This window comes from Colossoma macropomum, unplaced genomic scaffold (genome assembly GCF_904425465.1).
Source record: "Colossoma macropomum unplaced genomic scaffold, Colossoma_macropomum, whole genome shotgun sequence".
NCBI classification, from domain to species: domain Eukaryota; kingdom Metazoa; phylum Chordata; class Actinopteri; order Characiformes; family Serrasalmidae; genus Colossoma; species Colossoma macropomum.
In genome coordinates, this window is record NW_023494788.1 from 17,223,895 (window position 1) to 17,244,530 (window position 20,636).

The 20,636-nt window shown below is 40.7% G+C and overlaps 2 protein-coding genes across 2 annotated transcripts in view; both read left to right on the plus strand.

The window, feature by feature from the left end:
* Window positions 1–12,674, plus strand: part of tenm2 (teneurin transmembrane protein 2) — a 361,481-nt gene extending 348,807 nt beyond the window's left edge. The window contains exons 25-31 of the mRNA XM_036568644.1: window positions 1,128–2,017; window positions 3,574–3,749; window positions 6,594–6,829; window positions 7,062–7,358; window positions 8,406–10,023; window positions 10,137–10,267; window positions 10,372–12,674. Coding sequence (XP_036424537.1) covers window positions 1,128–2,017; window positions 3,574–3,749; window positions 6,594–6,829; window positions 7,062–7,358; window positions 8,406–10,023; window positions 10,137–10,267; window positions 10,372–11,109 — 4,086 coding nt within the window. The 3' untranslated portion in view covers window positions 11,110–12,674. The remainder of the gene's footprint in view (window positions 1–1,127; window positions 2,018–3,573; window positions 3,750–6,593; window positions 6,830–7,061; window positions 7,359–8,405; window positions 10,024–10,136; window positions 10,268–10,371) is intronic.
* A 3,291-nt stretch (window positions 12,675–15,965) lies between these two features.
* LOC118806935 (thiosulfate:glutathione sulfurtransferase-like) lies at window positions 15,966–18,930 on the plus strand. The gene is made up of 4 exons (XM_036568645.1): window positions 15,966–16,094; window positions 16,903–17,028; window positions 17,156–17,318; window positions 17,668–18,930. Exons 1-4 carry the CDS (start codon window positions 16,082–16,084, stop codon window positions 17,720–17,722), a joined length of 357 nt encoding a protein of 118 aa, XP_036424538.1. The 5' UTR covers window positions 15,966–16,081; the 3' UTR covers window positions 17,723–18,930.
* The last annotated feature ends 1,706 nt before the right edge of the window (window positions 18,931–20,636 follow it).

A 20,636-nucleotide genomic window follows, 5' to 3' on the forward strand; every position in this document is an offset into this window, starting at 1 on the left:
TGAGCTGAAAATGCGATCTTTTCACGCTATTAACCAGAAAGCAGCTAAGACAAAGTACTGAATGAAACATTCGGAATCCTCAGTGGTAGACCCTTACACAAGGAGTTTTGAAAAAATATACTTTCAGTTTGGTCTGTAATCTGTGTAATTTGAATTTGAGTGTGATGGCCCGTGGGCCGTTGGAGGTCACTCTTGGGCCCGATATGGCCCACAGGCTGTCACTGATTCGGCCTTGTGTATGGCACAGCAAGCTGTTTGAGCTAGATCAGGTTTACGTAGGGAGGCACTTTAATTTCAGTGACTTTACAACAGTAGTCCTGTTCGAATTGAAACAGTAATGTGCCACAGTAATGTAATAACAAAACCTCTTATTGGACATAGCCATGCATTGTATTGTTAATGTTAATAAGTGTGGCACCTGTTGCAGGCTAGAACGCCTCAATCCAGGCTGTCATTGGTAATTTGGGTAAATACTTTCTCATACAAACAGGCTGGTCAGATCCCTTACAAATTACTTTTTAAAAAATGGTTTGTCTGTTCAACCTAAAAAAAATACCTGCAGTAACAAGCAGTTTGCTTAATTCAACTCAAATAACTACTTTAAATGAAACTATACAAAGCCTAAATTTAGTTTAGATGAACTAAAGCAGTATTTTACATCAATTCAAACTTCAGAACAACTTCTGCCCTGTTCAACTTTTTGCAGTGCAGGACCTTTCTTAGTAAAGTTAGCCCACTTTGAAAAGTCAAGACAACCTTTATTATGTCTAAACAAGAAATTCCAATGGCATGAACAACAATTTTTAAAGCCCAGGTTAATCAGCAGGACAAAACAAGAAAACAAAACTGTGTTAAACAACAAAACATGATTCATATTAACCACAAGAAAACAAACATAAAGACCTATATATCAAAAGAAAATACAGAATTGTTTGAATCCAATTTGCAGCCAGAACAAAGGACTTGCTAATGCATGTAGTCATTTATGCTGAAATAAGCAGCCACTTCCTCTTTTGCTGTACCTACACAAGCAGCCATGCAGCAGGTTTTAATTTTATTTACCATTAATATAAACTGCTCTAATTTATGCCCTTACCTTGCTTAAAATGAACACGTTTTTGCTCCAGGTGCGCTTGGAGTGGCCAACTGACCTGGCTGTGAACCCTATGGATAACTCACTCTACGTGCTGGAGAACAACGTCATCCTGCGCATCACTGAGAACCACCAGGTGAGCATTGTAGCCGGGCGGCCCATGCACTGCCAGGTGCCTGGCATCGACTACTCCCTCAGCAAGCTGGCCATCCACTCAGCACTAGAGAGCGCCACGGCCATTGCCATCTCACACACTGGGGTGCTCTACATCGCCGAGACAGACGAGAAGAAGATCAACCGTGTGCGGCAGGTCAGCACCAACGGCGAGATCTCACTGCTAGCCGGTGCCACTTCTGAGTGCGACTGTAAGAATGATGTCAACTGCAACTGCTTCTCAGGTGATGAGGGCTACGCCACGGACGCCAGCCTCAACTCGCCCACCTCGCTGGCCGTCTCACCTGATGGTACATTATTCATAGCCGACCTCAACAACATCCGCATCCGCGCTGTCCGCAGCAATCGCCCAGCCATGAACGCTGCCGGACGCTATGAGGTGGCCTCACCACGGGAACAGGAGCTGTATGTCTTCAGCGAGGAGGGACTTCATCTGCAGACCGTCAGTTTGGTCAGTGGGATGCCCCTCTACAATTTCAGCTATGGACCTGATGGGGAGCTGGTCTCAGCTGTGGATAACTGCAACAACACTCTGAGGGTGAGGAGAGAGGGGACAGGGCAGGGTGGAGCCGGGTTGCTCAGGCTGCTCCTGCTGCCTGAAAACCAGGTGGTCACTTTGGGGCTGGACCCAACAGGCAGCTTGCGTTCTGTCTCCGCTCTCAATCGGGAGATTGTGCAGCTCAGCTACAGCGGAGGCACAGGCCTGCTCGCCAGCAACGCGGATGAGACGGGCTGGACCACTTTTTATGAGTGAGTTGCATGTATTTAATAACTGCACCATTTAGTTAAAGTGATTCTTCCGCTTGTCACAAGTGTAGGAGATCAGAAAAGATTAGAAAAGTTTAATGTAGACAAAAATACAGACAAAATATATGCTTAAGGGTACTGGTTTTAGTTATGTGACAAGATAAAAAAAGCACAAAAGCAAGTCTCTGAGCTTGCTTATTAACACAGTTTAATGTAAGTGTGATGATTTAGGCATGCAGTTTGCATAAAGCTAGTGGTGAGGTATCCATCCCTCATTACTTTCCATTACCTGTTAGATACATAAACCTCATAGCTGCAGTGCAAAACTAAACGAGCAAACTTTGGAAACCAAATCTCTTGGCTGATCGACTAAAAATATATACAGACACAAGCAAAACTTTTGGGTACCCCTGTAAATGTACGTTTTTTTTTTTATTTTCTACATGAACATAACTTCACATGGTTTACAGAGAACACACTTCTGAACATTTTAATACACAATCATATGTGTGTGTGTATATATATATATATATATATATATATATATATATATATATATATATATATATATATATATATATATACACGTGTGTGTGTGTGTTCCTACTATAAAAGAAACTATAGAAGTAACTCCAGGTCATATTAATCCCATCATATCTTAAGCACTCAAAGAAACATGACCTTGTATTCTCTGTGGCCCAAATCAACCTGATTAAATAAAGTATATATAATGACAGAAAAATAGATTTTACACTGTAATGTAAAATGTACATATTCAAGACAGTGCCAATGCTAATGATACACTGCTTTCACTTAATACCACTAGGCAGATGGTTAGTGTAAAACCTTAAATTACAAGTAAATGGACATGTTTTCTACTTGTGAGCTGCCCGGTGTCTTATGTATGGAAGTTTTATGTGTGACGACAATCAAGTGACCACTCTCATCTCTGTAATCTACATCTAGATTTCTTATCTCATGTGACTCTGTCATAAGTATTGTAGTCATTCTATGGTAATAACGTAAGTACTTTAAAAATCATCCTAATGAAAACATATGTAATACTGCCTCCATCTGCTGTCTACTTGTGGTATTGCACCCTATACAGAGCTCCACAGGGAGATGTTCTCTCCACTGGCACAGACATCAGTCAGACTGAGACAGATCTGACAGGCTCTAAACATGATCCCCAATGGAATGCTACAGAGAGAGAGCAGGAGAGAGAGAGAGCATGCCAGGGACTCCACTGAGCCAATATGGAGACACTCGCCATAGGATATGTCTGCTGATCTTTTGATCTTTGTTAATACCCATGAAGTGCGCATTATGACCACACACTAGCAACAGACGCCTCCTCTTATCTGGCAGAATACTCACACACTCTCACAAAGCCTGTTGAGCTTTTGAAGTTAAAAATTAGCCAGGCAGTTTGAAATGATTCATTTAAATCATCCACAGCCTCTTGATCTAAGATTAAGGTCTTTGAAATGTTACTGAATTGTGGTCCTATTGTTATTGTTGATGTCACAAATGGGATTTCATATGAGTTGTGCCTACAGGTATGACAGCGAGGGACGGCTCACCAACGTGACTTATCCGACCGGAATGGTGACCAGCCTGCACAGAGAGATTGAGAAGTCCATTAACATAGACATTGAGAGCTCCAACAGAGATGACGACATCACTGTCATCACCAATCTTTCATCTGTGGAGGCCTCCTATACTGTAGTGCAAGGTGTGTAAGCTAAGAATAAAAATGTCTATACCTCATCTAACATCTAACGCTGAGTTCTAAAGCAAAGACTTATGATACTTGGAATTTTGTCATATCACACATACTGCCCACTCACTTCACTTTCTTCTTTGTGCTAGGTCTTACATCTTAGACCTTAACAAAGAGTTTGTTTATTTCCAACATACTGAATTTTTACTGTGTAGGCAGATTTACATGAAGGTTTTGTGCCATTGTAAATGTTTTTTTTGGCTTTAGAAGGTAGTTTATTTATTAGATATTAAGGTAGTTTATTAGTAGTTATTTTCAATGTAAAAAGCACTTGTAAATGCTTACCATGTCACATTATTCTTAATTTGATGAAGGAAAAAAAAAAAACTAAAACCAAATAGTTTTATTAAACTGTTTTATTAAACTTCCATTTCCTACTTTGGTTATATTTTTCAACACTGGTGTTTTAATAGTAGGTTTTGCCTAAATAATGATTTAACATTTTCTTTTCCAACTGATTGTAAAAAGCACATATTTAATCTTATTTAAATATTTATTTTAATATTCATATTTAAATATTTAGTTTTTGCTGTGCAATCACTGCATTATTGAAGATACTTGATACATCTTTACTTTGTGCATGCTGAGCACTTCTGTGCACTTTGGCAGAAATTACTTTCATCCTTTTTTTGGACTGCATGGAGCTAAGAGGATATGCTCCCTACGAGTTCAAAATCATACAAAACAAACAAGCTGGATGCGCACAGTGAAATTAAACAGGGATTTTACTATTTCACAAAGTTGCCAAATGCTCTCAGCACCGAACTGAAGTTGAGCTTAGCCTTCCAGCTACAAAGGAATGTCTCTTGAAACATAAAGTAAAAAAAAAACTTCAATGTCTGACATTGTCAAAATAGTGTCTCAAAATAATTACCTACTATGTTAAAATAATCACGTACTTTCTTGATGAGTAATAACTAATTTTTTTCAACATGGGCATGATTTGACTTAGGTGAAAATGTAGAGAAGTTAAGTCATTATTTTCACCTAATGAGTCATCATTTGAACGAGAAACAGTAAACAAAAAACATTATTCTCCTGCCTGGTACAAACAGATTTCATACAAAAAGCACTTAAGCCCAAAGTGGTTAAACTGTCTTGGTCATATCATTGCTGTTGGAACAAAACCTCACATCTCCAAAATGGTAACTCTACAGGAGAAGAAAAAAACATTTTTGACTAGCAGGAGAAGTCAATTTAACCAGATTTTTTTTCCAAGTAATTTTTGACTATTTCTATTGGTCCATTTATCAAGAAATTTTAACATAATGCAAAAGGTTACTGGAGATTTCAAAAAAGTAAAAAATGACAAAATTGGAGATATAAGATAATTGCACCACAGCAACAATGCTATTTACGGCTGTGTTAGTTTGCATGGAGGTTCTTAGCAGATAAAATGGCCACACCCACCAGTGCAGTGTTGGTAGACTGTCAATAATTAGCACCTTTTAGTAAATCTGCATATTCACACTATAAGCATAGTGTCATATAAAGACATTTTAACTCAGTATTTTCTTTTTCAGCTAAGTAGGCCTATAGAAATAACACTACACTAAAGTTAAGAATGTTCTTGCGTTCTCTTAAAAAGTTACAAAATTGGAGGTATGAAGTTTTCTCAAAACAGCAACACCATACAGAGTTAGATGACTGAATAAAATACCACATACACAATTCCTTTGGGCCTATATTTAACTTGTCGGACAGTGTCTGACAAGTTATTTTGTATCCATTAATAATTTATTAATATTATTTATAATATTTTGCTTACCAACTCACTCAGCAAGCTGCTGACACATCTCCTTCTGTCTCCCATGGATGAGCGGAGATGTGAATGCACAGTGTATTCAGAGCTGCAGACGCAGCAGTCTGCCTGCTGTCCCCCATGCCCCGCGCTCAGTCTGGGCCTTTCTACGGTGAATGTGATTGGGGTGAAATTCATTGCCTTGCTGCCAGTAAATCCTCACTGTCTCCCCAACTCCCTAAGCCACGGGCCCCATGCTCCCAGAGCTTATTTCACCTGTTTAGGAAAAAGTGTGGCGAATGTAAAAGAAAATGAAGGAGTGACTGGCGGACAGTCAGACATACAGACAAAGACAGAGTCTATGTCTGACTGGGCCTTCTCCCTTGTGCCCTAGAGCAGATGAGACAAAACCGAAAGTCAGACTGCTAGCACACATCACACAAGCCTAGAGAGGAAAAACTCTGAAAGTTTAATTAAGGATGTAACCCTGGAGTGCAATAAAAGTGGAAAACCTTCAGCTATCTGCAGCTGAGAGTCATTTAAATCTCCGGACTATACTTGCTCAGCTCCTGTTCAATCAGATCACCCTTAAAACCTCCACTTCTCTCTCTCATATTACTGCATCACACATTAAAGGAGATAAAAAAGAGCACCACAATGCTTCCTTAAAAGCATTCGGTCTATTGGTTCGTATAATACACCACGTCCATTTGGAATGCAGTAGAGAATTTCTGACAGCCAACATGAATCTCCTTTATAGATAGTAATTCTTTTATGGTTTCTGGGTGTTCTACAGGACAGCATGCTCTAGTATCACTATGAATCAAGGAGTTTAAGAGGCAGCACAGAACATCTCTTGAACCAAAATGGTCCTGTTGTTATTTTCAGTCATAACACAGACGAAAACCCACACCGGATTTGAGCTGAGTCATCCAAAAAGATAAAAACAAATCACTGCGCTTTTTTTTGGAGCATTTAGTTGTCTTTGTTCAGAAAAGAAAGGCTGTACTGCGCAGCTGAATGATAATTCTTTGCCACTCTGTCGCCCTCTGCAGACCAAGTACGGAACAGCTACCAGCTGTGCAACAATGGCACTCTGAGAGTGATGTATGCTAATGGGATGGGCATCAGCTACCACACAGAGCCTCACATTCTGGCTGGGTCAGTGAGCCCCACCATCGGCCGCAGAAACATCACCCTGCCTACTGATAACGGCCTCAACTCCATAGAGTGGCGACTACGCAAGGAGCTGACCAAGGGCAAGGTCACAGTGTTTGGCAGAAAACTAAGGGTGAGTGAAACAGACCTTGCTTGGCTTTTGAATAAGCATTATCAGTTCTATCAAGCATCGAGCTTGAGAATCAAGTGTTCTCAATTGATTTAATGTACATTACATAAATATGAATATATATGATTATTTGACAGAACATGTATAAAATAAAAGCAAAAGGCTTGCATAAGAGGGAACCAACTAAACCTCAAGCAATAAAATCATGCCACTAAATTCTAACGTCTTTTTTCAGGCACATGGACGCAACCTGCTTTCCATCGACTTTGACAGGAACACGCGGACAGAGAAGATCTATGATGACCACAGGAAGTTCACCTTAAGGATCACGTATGATGCACAGGGAAGGCCTGCCATCTGGCAGCCCAGCAGCAGCCTGGCTGTGGTCAACGTGTCCTACTCCACCACAGGCCAGCTGGTGGGCTTACACCGTGGCAGCATGAGTGAGAGGACCGAGTTTGACCCACAGGGCCGCATCCTTTCCCGCTCCTTTGTGGACGGGAAAGTGTGGAGCTACAGCTACTTAGATAAGGTGAGTTTTTGCCTTGGGACCCCCAAAGAGTGCTGTTAAGACTGGAGCTCCCTGTCTGAAAGATCAGTTTCAGTGCTGATAGAGCCATGTTTTTAAGGGTTGGTATCGGCCCAGGGCCTTATCAAAAGGTAATTTTACTGCATTTTGATTTGTTTATGCCACTGTTGTAGGGATGTATGGTATCTTCAGTGTGGAACTACTTGAGGGAGGTAAAAAAAAACAGCACAACAGTCACTATCTAAGTGCTGGTGTTAACTGCGACTGTGGAAATTTTTATTACTTTTATTAAAACAATTTAAACTAGCCAGCCACAGGTAAAATTTGATTCCACAATTACTGACTGAAATACAGTCTTGTTTAAAGCTGAGATAATGGATAACATAGCTCATTAGAGCAATGCTGAAATATAACAGCATTTTCAAGACAATATAAATTGGCCATTTCAAGAATGTTGTCCAAAAGAGCAAAACATATACGTTCAGAGCGTGTCACCCTATCCATGTTCCAAAAATGAAGTTACTGTAGCATTTTAAGTGGAATTCTAGCTTACAGTACTTAAACTGGATTGGTTTTGATAACGTCAATGTACTTGAAGTGCGACATTCTGTGACTTCTTTTGTTCTGTTTGTTTGCTAGAACAAACAGATGCCCTGCAAGCTGTTGAGAATAACAATTAAAGAAGCTTGATTTGTAGTTGACAGCCTTCAGCTTGTTAGAGTAAATCAAATAAATTATGATGGAGGTGTGATCTGGAAATCATTATACATGCATTGTTATTGATGAGTGATAAAGTCTCCCACAGCAAGTGAAGGAATCAATATTTCAGAACATATTCAGTGTGCGTTCTTATATGTGTAATATTCAATATGCATTATGTGTACTCAAAAAATCTGATCAAGATTTTCAGTGGGCATATTTTTCGTATGTACCTGTTTGGGTTAAATATATCATAGAAAGTTATATCCTTACTAAAAGAATAATGAATGAAAATAAATAATACTTGTAATTACAAGATTTTTTTTGTCTTCTGTTCTCCTCTCTGTGCAGTCAATGGTGCTCCTTCTTCAGAGTCAGAGACAGTACATCTTTGAGTTTGATTCATCTGATCGTATCACTGCAGTCACAATGCCCAGCGTGGCCCGGCACACCATGTTTACACACGTCTCCATCGGCTACATCCGGAACACTTACAACCCCCCTGAAAGCAATGCCTCCGTTATCTATGACTTCAGTGAGGACGGCCGCCCACAGGCCACATACTTCCTGGGTACGGGGCGCCGCGTCCTTTACAAGTATGGCAAGCTAGCCAAGCTTTCTGAGATACTGTATGACAGCACAGCTGTCACCTTTGGCTATGATGAGACTGCTGGTGTACTCAAAATGGTCAATCTGCAAAGTGGAGGCTTCTCCTGTACGATAAGATATCGTAAAATGGGCCCCCTAGTGGACAAACAAATCTATCGCTTTTCTGAAGAAGGAATGGTGAACGCCCGTTTTGACTACACCTACCATGACAACAGTTTCCGCATAGCCAGCATGAAGCCGGTAATCAGTGAGACACCTTTGCCTGTGGATCTGTATCGCTATGACGAGATCTCCGGCAAGGTGGAGCACTTTGGAAAGTTTGGTGTCATCTATTATGACATCAATCAAATCATTACGACAGCTGTGATGACACTCAGCAAGCATTTTGACGCGCATGGCCGTATCAAGGAAGTGCAGTACGAGATCTTCCGTTCACTCATGTACTGGATGACAGTGCAGTATGACAACATGGGTCGGGTGATCAAGCGAGAGCTAAAGATTGGCCCGTACGCTAACACCACACAGTACCGTTATGAGTACGATGGTGATGGGCAACTCAGTGGTGTCAAAGTGAACGACTGGTCCACATGGCGCTACAGCTATGACCTCAACGGCAATCTGCACCTGCTAAATCCTGGCAACAGTGCCCGGCTCATGCCGCTACGCTATGACCTACGTGACCGGATCACGCGTCTGGGCGACGTGCAGTACCGTTTGGACGAGGACGGCTTCCTCAGCCAGAGGGGCTCAGACATCTTTGACTACAACTCCAAAGGCCAGCTGGTGCGAGCGTACAGCCGTGGGGCCGGAGGCTGGAGTGTGCAGTACCGTTACGATGGCCTGGGCCGGAGGGTCTCCACCAAGAACAGTCTGGGCCAGCACCTGCAGTTCTTCTACGCTGACCTGAACAACCCAGTGCGGGTCACGCATGTGTTCAACCACTCCAGCTCGGAGATCACCTCACTGTACTACGACCTGCAAGGCCATCTGTTCGCCATGGAGGTGAGCAGTGGGGAGGAGTATTACATTGCCTCAGACAACACGGGCACTCCACTGGCTGTCTTCAGCAGCAACGGGCAGATGATCAAGCAGGTGCAGTACACGGCGTACGGTGAGGTGTACCACGATTCCAACCCCGAGTTCCAGCTGGTTGTCGGCTTCCACGGCGGGCTCTATGATTCGCTGACCAAGCTAGTGCACTTCACGCAGAGGGACTATGATGTATTAGCTGCCAGATGGACATCACCGGACTACACCATGTGGCAAAAGATTGGCAAGGACCTGGCACCATTTAACTTGTACATGTTCAAGAACAATAATCCTCTCAGCGATATGCTGGACGTGAAGAATTATGTTACAGGTATACTCGCTTTAGACTCATAAACTAAAGAAAAAAAAAGAATATTTGTGAGCTATTGCTCTGTGCACTCTTTGAATGCACTAAGATCATGTTTTCCTTTTATTTTTGCCCAGATGTAAAAAGTTGGCTAGTGATGTTTGGCTTCCAGCTAAGTAACATCATCCCTGGTTTCCCTAAACACACACTGTACTTTGTGGATCCGCCATATGAGCTACTTGAGATCCAGGAGTGTGAGAATGGCCAAGTGAGTGAAGCCATAGTGAAATTTGTTTCCTATCCGAAGAGAAGCAAAGTCACAAATAATGTTGATGGCAAACTCCGCTAATACGTGTTTTGTTTTCTTTGCAGCTGATGACTGGAGTCCAGCAGGAGGCTGAGAGGCACAACCAGGCCTTCATGGCGCTGGAAGGCCAGCTGCTCAATAAGGAACGGCGGGCTAAGCGCGACAAACCAGGCCACTGGTTTGGCACCAGCACGCCCATCATTGCGCGCGGCGTGATGTTTGCTGTGAAGGAGGGCCGTGTCGTAACAGGGGTGTCCAGCATGGCTAGCGACGACAGCAGGAAGGTGGCACTGGTGCTCAACAGTGCCATCTACCTAGAAGGCACGCACTACATGCAAGATGGCCGTGACTGTCACTTCTTTGTGAAGATCGGCTCAGCTGACGGCGACCTGTTGGCACTGGGCCTCACCAATGGGCGCAAGGCGCTGGAGAGCGGCATCAATGTGACAGTGAGTGGACGTTCACGGCGTGGTGTCACCGTGGAGTTCCGAGCACCAGCGCTGGCCCTGAGCATTCGCTATGGGCTTGCTGCGGATGTGCTTGATGAGGAGCGTGGCCGCCTGCTTGAGCTGGCCAGGCAGCGGGCACTGGCAGGAGCCTGGCTGAGAGAGCAACAGAGAGCACGGGACGGGAAAGAAGGCAGCCGCTTATGGACTGAGGGAGAAAAGCAGCAGCTGCTCTCCACAGGGAAAGTGCAGGGCTATGACGGGTATTACGTGCTACCCGTGGAACAATATCCCGAACTGGCGGACAGCAGCACCAACATCCAGTTTCTGAGACAGAATGAAATGGGGAAGAGGTAACAGAACAAAGGTCTCTTTCTTTTGATCTCTTTTTTTTCTCCTTTTTCTCTTACTTTTCTGTCCTTCGCTGTACGCTCTTTCTCTCTCTGTCTCTCTCTTACCCTTCTTCTCTTTCCTGTATCTCCTTTACCCACGGAGAATAAATGAACTTATGGGGTAACTCTCTGAACGCTGCAGGGACTTTTAAAAAGAACATTATTAATACTGCCACTGGCAAAAAATAACAATTTCAAAGACCTTGTCTTTGTTTTTGAACAATGGACTTCAAAAAGCACTGATAAACTGCAAACAAAACAGAACAGCTGTTGCAAAAGTATGAAAAATCCCATTTTTAAAAAAGAATAGCTATTTTTTGCCCATATTTTTGGGTTCTGAGAGGATGTTGGTGCCAGATGGTACTTCATGTTCCTGTGTGATCCACATCGGAAGGGAGAGAGCTCTCTCGAATTGCCACAGAGGCCCAGTCGAAACATCAACACTGCGCAAAATGTGCAACAGTGCGCAGCATCTGCAAAGTGGAATATCGGTCTCAGGCCTCACATTCTCAACAGAAGGACTGCCAACTGCTGCTGTGGCAAGTCCCATAAGCCACAAACTGCTCTAAAGTCCTTGAAGAAACCAGAACTCCAAGAAAAGAAATGATTTTTAAAAAAAACTAAAAAAAAAATATGGCTATATTTGCGTAAAATCAATGTCAAAACATAGTTTTGTTTTATCACTGGAAGATTAGGATAATATCTACGTTGTGTCAGATTACACTGAAGTTCAGGGTGGGCTTAGATGCGATAGTTTTGTATGTCTCAGTTGCAGTAGAATTGTGAGACTCTCACCAGGGCACTTCTGTACAGAAACATCAGAAAAAGGAAACAATAACTCATGCTATCACGTTTAAAAGTCGTTAGTATCAGAAACTATTTATTTTTATTTTATGCTTGTTTTTTTAAATTATTTATTATTATTAGTACTCTATGACAATCATGAAGGAGTCACCATTTTTAGCTACGCAAACGAACACTGGTGGAGTATTTTCTTTTGTACAATATGTAAGAAATGTTCATTAAGTTTTTATATTAATTTTGATTTGCTTAAGCAAATTATAGTCATAGACAAAAATAATTTATGTAAAGTGTTTTAAAATGATTTATACTTTAAATAAAGTTTAAAACTGTGAAACTTGTTTTTCGAAATATATCTGTATGTACAGTGTATAGATTTACCTTTATGCAGCACAGTAGAATATTGTTCATAATATCAAGTTTTATATTTCTAACAAAAGGTGGCTTGTAATGTGCAAACCTATAGCTGGTATAACGACACTAGGGTTTTGTGACACTCAAATATCCCAGATAAACAATATTGATCCCCAGTTTGATGTTTTGTTTGTTTAGTTTTGTTTTTATGCAGAAAAATTGCTGTACTAGAACCCAAAACCGTAGAAATGGATTCTATCCACTGTGAAGAGACTCATTATGGATGTCATTATGTACCAAATCAGTATTGAGGGATTCTTACACTTAAGCAAGACTCTTCTGAGACCTTATCAATAAAAAGTTTACTTCAAGTGAGTTTCATTTGTTTGTTGCATTTATGAAATGTGGTGACTGTCAATGAGAGTACATCACCTACTGAGTTTCATGACTACATCTCTGTATTTATGATCTAAAGTGTCATAACAAGGTGCCCACGAGGATCATTAAAAAAACCCTGACAGTGTTCACCTGAGTGTAGCCTAAAAAGGAGTGGAGTAAGTATTTAAAATATGATCAGAATGTACAGTAATTCACAATAATATGGAAAAAGGTCATAAGAATTAGGTAATATAAATGAGGTCACGCTGTGGTCTGAGAGGAGATCACATGACAGTGTTGCAGACTTCTTGTATTCATAGCCAATGTCTGAGCACACAAACAATATACAATCTGTAGCATGTTTTTGATTAGATAACGTGACATTTTCAGGTCAAAGCCCATTTCTCTATGGCCAGAATGGGGTTTGTTCAGACGTTTTGTCTTGTGTACATTTTTCTCCCCAATTTCACTGGATCCTCTGAATTACTAGTTCGTTAAAGAGCCTTAATACTGATATTGCTACATGCCAGCTAATAATGCTACTTCGCATCAATTTGATGTCACTGTTCTGGCGAGTTGTGCTACCTTATCGAAATGTTCTACCGTAGCGCATAATTACACGTATACCCATAAATAAAACCTCCAGTTAGGATATTTTGATAGCCTAAAACTCCTTATCAAAAATACTAGCCGTGTTAAAACTGCGAGGCTGAATTTAGCTTCTTTTTCACCAGCCTCTTGTCCAAGATGTCCCGTTCCACCTTAAATGGTGCAGCAGTTGTGATTAGCTGTCACAAACATGAGCAAACTGGACAAAACGATTCTGACCTGTTGGTTCTGTGAAACAGCAAAAATAAGTTTAAGCCAGCTGCTTGTTCGCAGTTTCCCGTTCCACCTTAAATGGCACAGCAGTTCAATGTTCTGAGAAAATGTCCTCTGAAAATGTTACCAGCATTAAAATAATTAGGATATTCTGATTCACGACCTCGTACTTCAGAGGATCCAGTGGTATTCGAGAGAAGAATGTTCACAGGACAAAACGTATCGGGTTCTGAACATTATTATTTAACACAGGGTGCGATCGAGGCGATTTTTCGAAAACCCTATTCATTCTGCCCATAGTGAAATGGAGCCTAGACCCGGAGTTCCTAATATGGGCTTTAGAGCATGGCGCCGACAACAAAATGACGACACGACTACAGTGGTCTATAAACCGGCTCTGGTCGCGTCCTCATTTTGTAGTCGACGACATCTTCTAATTGCTTCAGCTTCATGGTTGAAAGGCCTGATATGAGGAGGTTTCACTATTTCCGCTTAACAGCTGAGTAACATTAAATTATTTTTGCTGTTTCACCGGACTAACAGATCAGTATTTTGTTTGCTAATGTTTGTGATAGCTAGTCACAGCTGCTGCACCATTTAAGGTGGAACAGGAACATTCAAACAAGAAGCTGCGAAAAAAAGAAGCTAAATTCAGCCTCGTAGTTTTAACACTGGTAGTACTTTTGATAAGGAGTTTTAGCCCATCAAAATATCCCACCCAGAGGTTTTATTTACGGGTATACCTGTAATTATGCGCTGCGATAGATTTCGTTAAGGTACCACAGCTCGTCAGAGCACCGCCACAGCCCGCCTTAGTTTCGTGTAGCTTAGTGACGTCAAATTGATGCGCAGCAGCTTTAGCTCCCATGTAGCAATATTAGCTACATTATAATATTATAGCTCTTTACGACCTCATAATTCAGAGGATCCAGTGGTATTCAGGAGAAAAATATACACAGGACAAAACGTATTGGGTGCTGAACATGTTTATTTAACACAAGGTGCGTTAGAGGCGATTTTTCGAAAACCTTATTCATTCTGGCCATTTATTATTATTAATTTTTTTTTTTTATTTTATTGCTAGAGGAATAAGTAATTATCAGAGACAGGGTTTCAGTATAACAATAGTTCACAATGAGAAGTCAAAAGTTTAAATAAAGGAAATAAAGAACAATACAAAAAATAATGAGATATATATATATATATATAAAGAATAAAGTACATTCATAAACTGAAAAGCAGATATCACATCTTGCATGAGGTAATGGAACAAGTCTTCAAACAAAGTTGTATTTTCTCAGTACGTTTCTCAGTACGTTCATTAGTTTAGCTGTTCTTTTACAATACATATACTGGATTGAGGATTTATAATTATAAAAGTCATCTTTAAATGCACTGTAAGATGGGATTCTCTTTGTAAATTTCATTTTATGGATAAAGTATTTACCAAGTACAATAAACAGATTAAGCAAGTAGCAAATGTCCTTATTGGAGTCTTTATAATAAAATAAAATATCAAATGTATCTATTCTGAAATAGGGCTTAGACCTGGAGTTCCTAATATGGGCATAACGCGGACTACAGAATGACGCCCGGACTACAGTGGTCAATGAGGAGCCTTACTATCCCCACCCCCACCCACGCCCATTAAATCAAAAACAGGACTGCTAAACAGCAGAGGGCGCCGCGAGGGCGTCCTTAATGAATGGGAGTAAATGGTGTTCAACAGCTAAAAAATGAAAAGTTGAAATAGTTCTTAATCACTTACCCAGAACGTTTCTTTAATTTTACAAAGTAGAAGGATGTTTGTCACTAAAAAAGCAAAAAAAAAAAAACCTACCTATATATTTCCTTTTAAAACAGCAAATGGATTTGGGCAGCAGAAGGCGGGCATTACTGCTAGTGAGTGCTTATTGGTTGGCAAGCGGAGCAGCCCATCGGCTGGTCGCGCTCAATGACGTCATGGACATACATGAGGTGCCGTTTTAAACTCCTATAACTCGAGTATAAAAGCTCTTAAAATATAGCAGCAGTGTTAAAATGTTTTATGCTGTTCTGTGTTCAGGAAATGATTACATTTTTTACATTAAAAATGTTTAGGTATTTATAAACTATGATTTTGTTCAAATGCTCCATATCAACCCATTCATTTTGGACTCGCTCGGGAGCTCCCTCTAGCGTTTAAGAAACCCGGAAGACATTGCAGAGTGGTAATTCTCTCTACAAGTTCTCTGACACGACTGCAGTCATCGATGACTCGTCCCACTGTCTGGGACTTTATTTTGAATATCATTTGGCCAGGAGGGGATAAGCTTCGATTTTAAATGTTAATTTAAATATTTAATATTTAATACGACGATTAGCGTGCTCTTTATGAACTGCACTGTAACCTCAGCAACCAGGAACAAACGTGCACAACACAACAGCGGGACGGCTGACGTCACGCTACAGTAGCGTTTGTTATTGGTTGCCTGAATGAAGACACGCCTACCCTGAGGAATACAGCAGTAAGGAAGAGCATACGTTAGTGAATCCCGGTCGTTGTGCAGTTACAGTTGGAGCAGATCACAATCAGCTTCAAAATGGCAAATGCAGGTAAATATATTTTACAACTTCGACTAAACTGAGTTGTACCAACACCAGACGACTGGAATCTTGCAAAAATAGAAACAGAGCGGCATTATTGTGTTTTACGTAGCCTTAAATTAACACAGTAAGTTTTGTGTTGCGATGGTAGGTTAAGATGATGAGACCCAAGTTCGTTTATGGATGCGACGCCTTTTTTCCACTGTTTGATTTTCTGCTAAATCAGTTCAGGCTCATTCTGGCCTGGGCTTTTTTGTCATATTATATCCAAGCCCTTTCTCTAGTGACTCTAGTGAGGTTATTCTGCTGCCTATAAGTTTGTCGTGGATCTGCTAAGAAGAGATTCCCTGGGGTTTTGTTATTTGTGTCATGGCATCATCATGACTTGCATTTATTGCCAACGCCTTAAACCACAGGGCTGGAAATTTCTGCATAAAAATTTGCACTCGTGGTATTAATATACTTGTCAAAAAAAGGTCTTTAGTGTATTTGTCTGTAGTAGCTTGCTTGCTTGCTTTATGTTTTTATTAACTTACTAAACGCATTTATTTGTTTTTTCTTGCTTACCTACTGTTTCGCTATATCCCAGTTTTATGTTTGAACTAGCCCGGAATAAGACATGCTGTACAGTTATTGCATAGTCATTGTTGTATATCGCCCCACGAGCATCTCACAAAAAACCTGCCCTTCCAGTTCCTCTGGTTCAACCCATACACCTCATTATCTCACTGGCTTACTGATGTATGTATAGATCAGACTCTATAGCTTAACATTCTGCACAGACTTGTTAACACTTGTGCAATGAATGCCATTCTAGATAAGGAGATCTCCTACAGTGATCTTAAGTCCCTCATTGAGAAGGGTGAAGAACTTGTGATTGTGGATGTGCGTAGCAAAGCTGAAGTGGACAAAGGGCACATCTCGGGGTCCATCCATATTCCAGGTCAGTTACAGGGCCCACACACTGCTATTTACTTAAGACCGCTGTCTTTTTGTTATCCTATGTTTCGTTTGTAAACATTGTCGTCTTCATGCCACGCTCTAACTTATTACTTATTTCTTTCTTTTAGTGGAGAATGTAGGTAGTGACTTGTCTCTGGATCCAGATGCGTTCAAAGAGAAATTTGGCGTGCCCAAACCCCCATTAGATGCCCCAAATCTGGTCTTCCACTGCCTGTTGGGTCGACGTGGAGAAGCTGCCACAGAGAAGGCCAGAAGCCTCGGCTTCCAAAAGTATGATCATAAATGCATTAGGAACTGTTTTTAATTACAGTGAATGTCCAAAGGTTTGTAGACATTTGATCGTTCAGCCTGTCTTCTGATATCGAGGGTACTGGGTATATGTAGTGTTTGAACTCCCACCCTGCTACAGCTTTTTTGTGAACACCTGTGTCACCAGTGTCAGCAATGGATGCACTTCAGATCAGCTGAATTCACTCATTAAAAGGGCTGTCTGGATGCTTTTGGACATACTGTGTATTTAAACCTATAATAAAAAAGCACACGTTTTGAATTCAATTTGTATCTGTAGGTATTTGGTGTAAGATTAACGTAGTTTCTCTTTCTCTTTCTCCCTCTCAAGTGCCCGTAACTTTGCTGGAGGTTACAAGGAATGGTCAGAGAGAGAAAGCAAATGATGCTGCTGCTCCAACACATCAAGCACACTCCAGATGTTTCAGTTAGAATTATTTTGTAGTTCTGGGACAGAGTGCCTTTTGAGGACTGCTAGGCCTGTATGTGTTTAGCTGTCTGAGCTGTCTTTAAGTTGAAGTATCTCAGGGTTTATGCTAAATGGGTCCATTACAAATTGTGTACATTTATTGCCTCAATGCCAAGTTTTAAATGTATACAATTGTTTTTAGTGCGTTAAAAACATTAAGAATATGTAAAAATATATTTATACCATTTTTACTCAACAGTTTATGAACTATTCCTTTTGTGAACATGTGAAGCTTTGCTTGTTATTTTTCTTATCAAGTGCACAAAAAATCCATCACTTGGGTCAGCTGCTAGCTCCCCAGATAGCAAGAGGATAGCTGGCCACTGTTGGCTAGCTGATGGCAAAGCTGGCAGCCCACTGGTTTTTTGCTCAGCGTTTTCCAGGCGGCCCACCGGTGGCTAACCCCTTAAAATCCCAGGCTTATTACATACTAAGGCTTATTATTCAGTAACTACAGGGACTTCAATGCAAACTGATTGAGCTATTGTTAGATTATATAAGTGTGTACTAAAACTTTGGGCCTGCCGGTTGACCCTGGCCATTTAAGGGGTTAAACAGAGTGTTAAAATGCTACTTTAAATCACTGGTTTTGCATTCACAGTTCAATTTACTTGTTCTTCCTTCATTTGCTACTTTGGTTATGCTTTGTAAATTAGCAGCATAAATTTAATAGCAGCATCAAAAATCTGTATACAGCTGTAACCAATCTAACACAGTGTCAGCAGTGTTTTGAGAATTAAAAACTAATCTGCATGACAATAATCTGGTTGGGCCAAAAGCGGAGTAACAGTAGCCAACAGTCAGTGTGGACCTTATCAAGCTAGCAGACTGATATATACTTGCTATCTGAGTCACTTGAGATGAATCATGGTGCTTGAAGCTCCCTAAAGGATGGACATTTACACTGACCTCTGTTGTTCTTTCAGGTAAGGTGCTGTTATGTCGTGTTAATAATGTGTTAATGTTCTAATTTTCCTGTTTAAAATGAATTTGACCGCAAAGGTTTTTGATGTTTGGGCGCCAGTTCAGTTGCACATACAGGTGTGAATATTAGTCATGAAGCAGCTGTTTTCACTTGTTTCTTGTACTCGTGTCACTCGAAACTATTAAAATGCTACCATTCTACTTTGTGTCGCTTCATGTTTCTTGGTTTCGCCTTTCAATGCGCAGAGTGCCACTCTGGGTGGCGCCATTACTTCGTGCTGCGTCCAGACTGAAGACTGACCAGGCCAGGCGTAGAAAGGTTTACCGCCTAATCCAGCGCCAACTAGTAAGAACTTTCAGCCGTGCACAGTCACGCCTAGATGTATCAATAGTGTAGCCTCAAATTACAAAGCCACGATCTTTACGTGGATGTCTGTATTAATTCCACTGTTAGATGCATCACAAGGTGGGCTGCAGCAGGACTGATAAACCCACCTACGTTTATCCGGCTGAGCTCAAGCAGATGATCCGTGCGGCCTTTCCGGGGGAAATCTGTGATTATCCAGACCCATGTCATGAAAATGTAGGCTTCTTCATGTCTTCAGGCTGATTTAGAGGGGAACTCTACCATTTATTTTCCAATAATTCTACATAATGAAGTGGTGGAGACGTAAACAAAGTCAGAGTTGTTTCATTTGAAATGCCCTGTTCAAGAGAAACTTCCAGTCAGAACTGTTCACAGTGATGGTGATAGAAAACCCGACGTCTGAAGTTCAATGCCTCTGAAAGGTCCCTCACAGAAGATTATTACATGAAATGGTTTGATAAATGCTGCCTGATGTCTGACACATTGTTTCAAAATGTAGTTCAATCCATTTGTTAATCCATTCATGGCGGAGGGATACAGGGCGACAAAATAATCCCCAAAGAAAATCTGATTTTTTTCAGATTCATGTTTACCATAATCAGCATTACATATAAAACTCGGAAGATGTGTAGATTCACTTGGGGTTTTGGATAGTAAGTAAAATGTCTATATTTGTGTTGTAGACATGGTGACCCTGGTGCTATCACCACCACTATAATAAATATCCATTTTACACCAGACCACTCTAAATTACCTCTAAAGAGCTGACGTATTACAATTTTGAAAAATTAAAGCTAAATCTGTAGTTTTATTCACTGGTTGTCTTTCCTTTCAGGTTTTACTGTCACTATGGATGACCTGAACAGGCTGAGCTCGACTGATCTGGGCTGAAGTTAGTCTGTATCCAGTGTTAAAACACTAAAACAATCCATGTGTAAAAAGAAACATTTTGGTCAAGTCTTTTTTTATTATTATTTGTTAGTTTACACAATTTGTTCAATAAATTAGAGTTGAATAAAGAAAAAAATGGATACAGAGCTTTTATTTGGTAAGTATGCTGTGTTGAATTATGTAATCAAAAGTATTAATTAAGAAAATAATTGTAATGAAATGATTAGTTAAGTCATTAAATAGGCCGCAACCTAACTTACCCATAGGTATAGGCTGATAATTTACACAAATACTTTCTACTTCATCCACCATAGAGCATGTAAATTTATTTCTCCTGTTTGTCCATTGACTACAAGTCCCAGAATTCCGCAGTAAGTGAAAGCCATAGAAGCTAGTGAGTGATACAAATAATAACAGAAATCCTCCACTGAAATTAACAGTTGCATTAGATGAGTAAATAGTCTTATTCTGACTACGCTCAAACTGTAAGAAACTGCTGAATATTAACGGTATGTATGAATGTTTTCTGTAGTGCTCTCGTATTCTATGGTGTGAGGACAGCAGTGGAAGGAACATTCCTGCGATTAGAAAAGAAATGAAGAGGGAGAAGAGTTATCATGATTTGGACGCTCACCATCTACTTTATTAG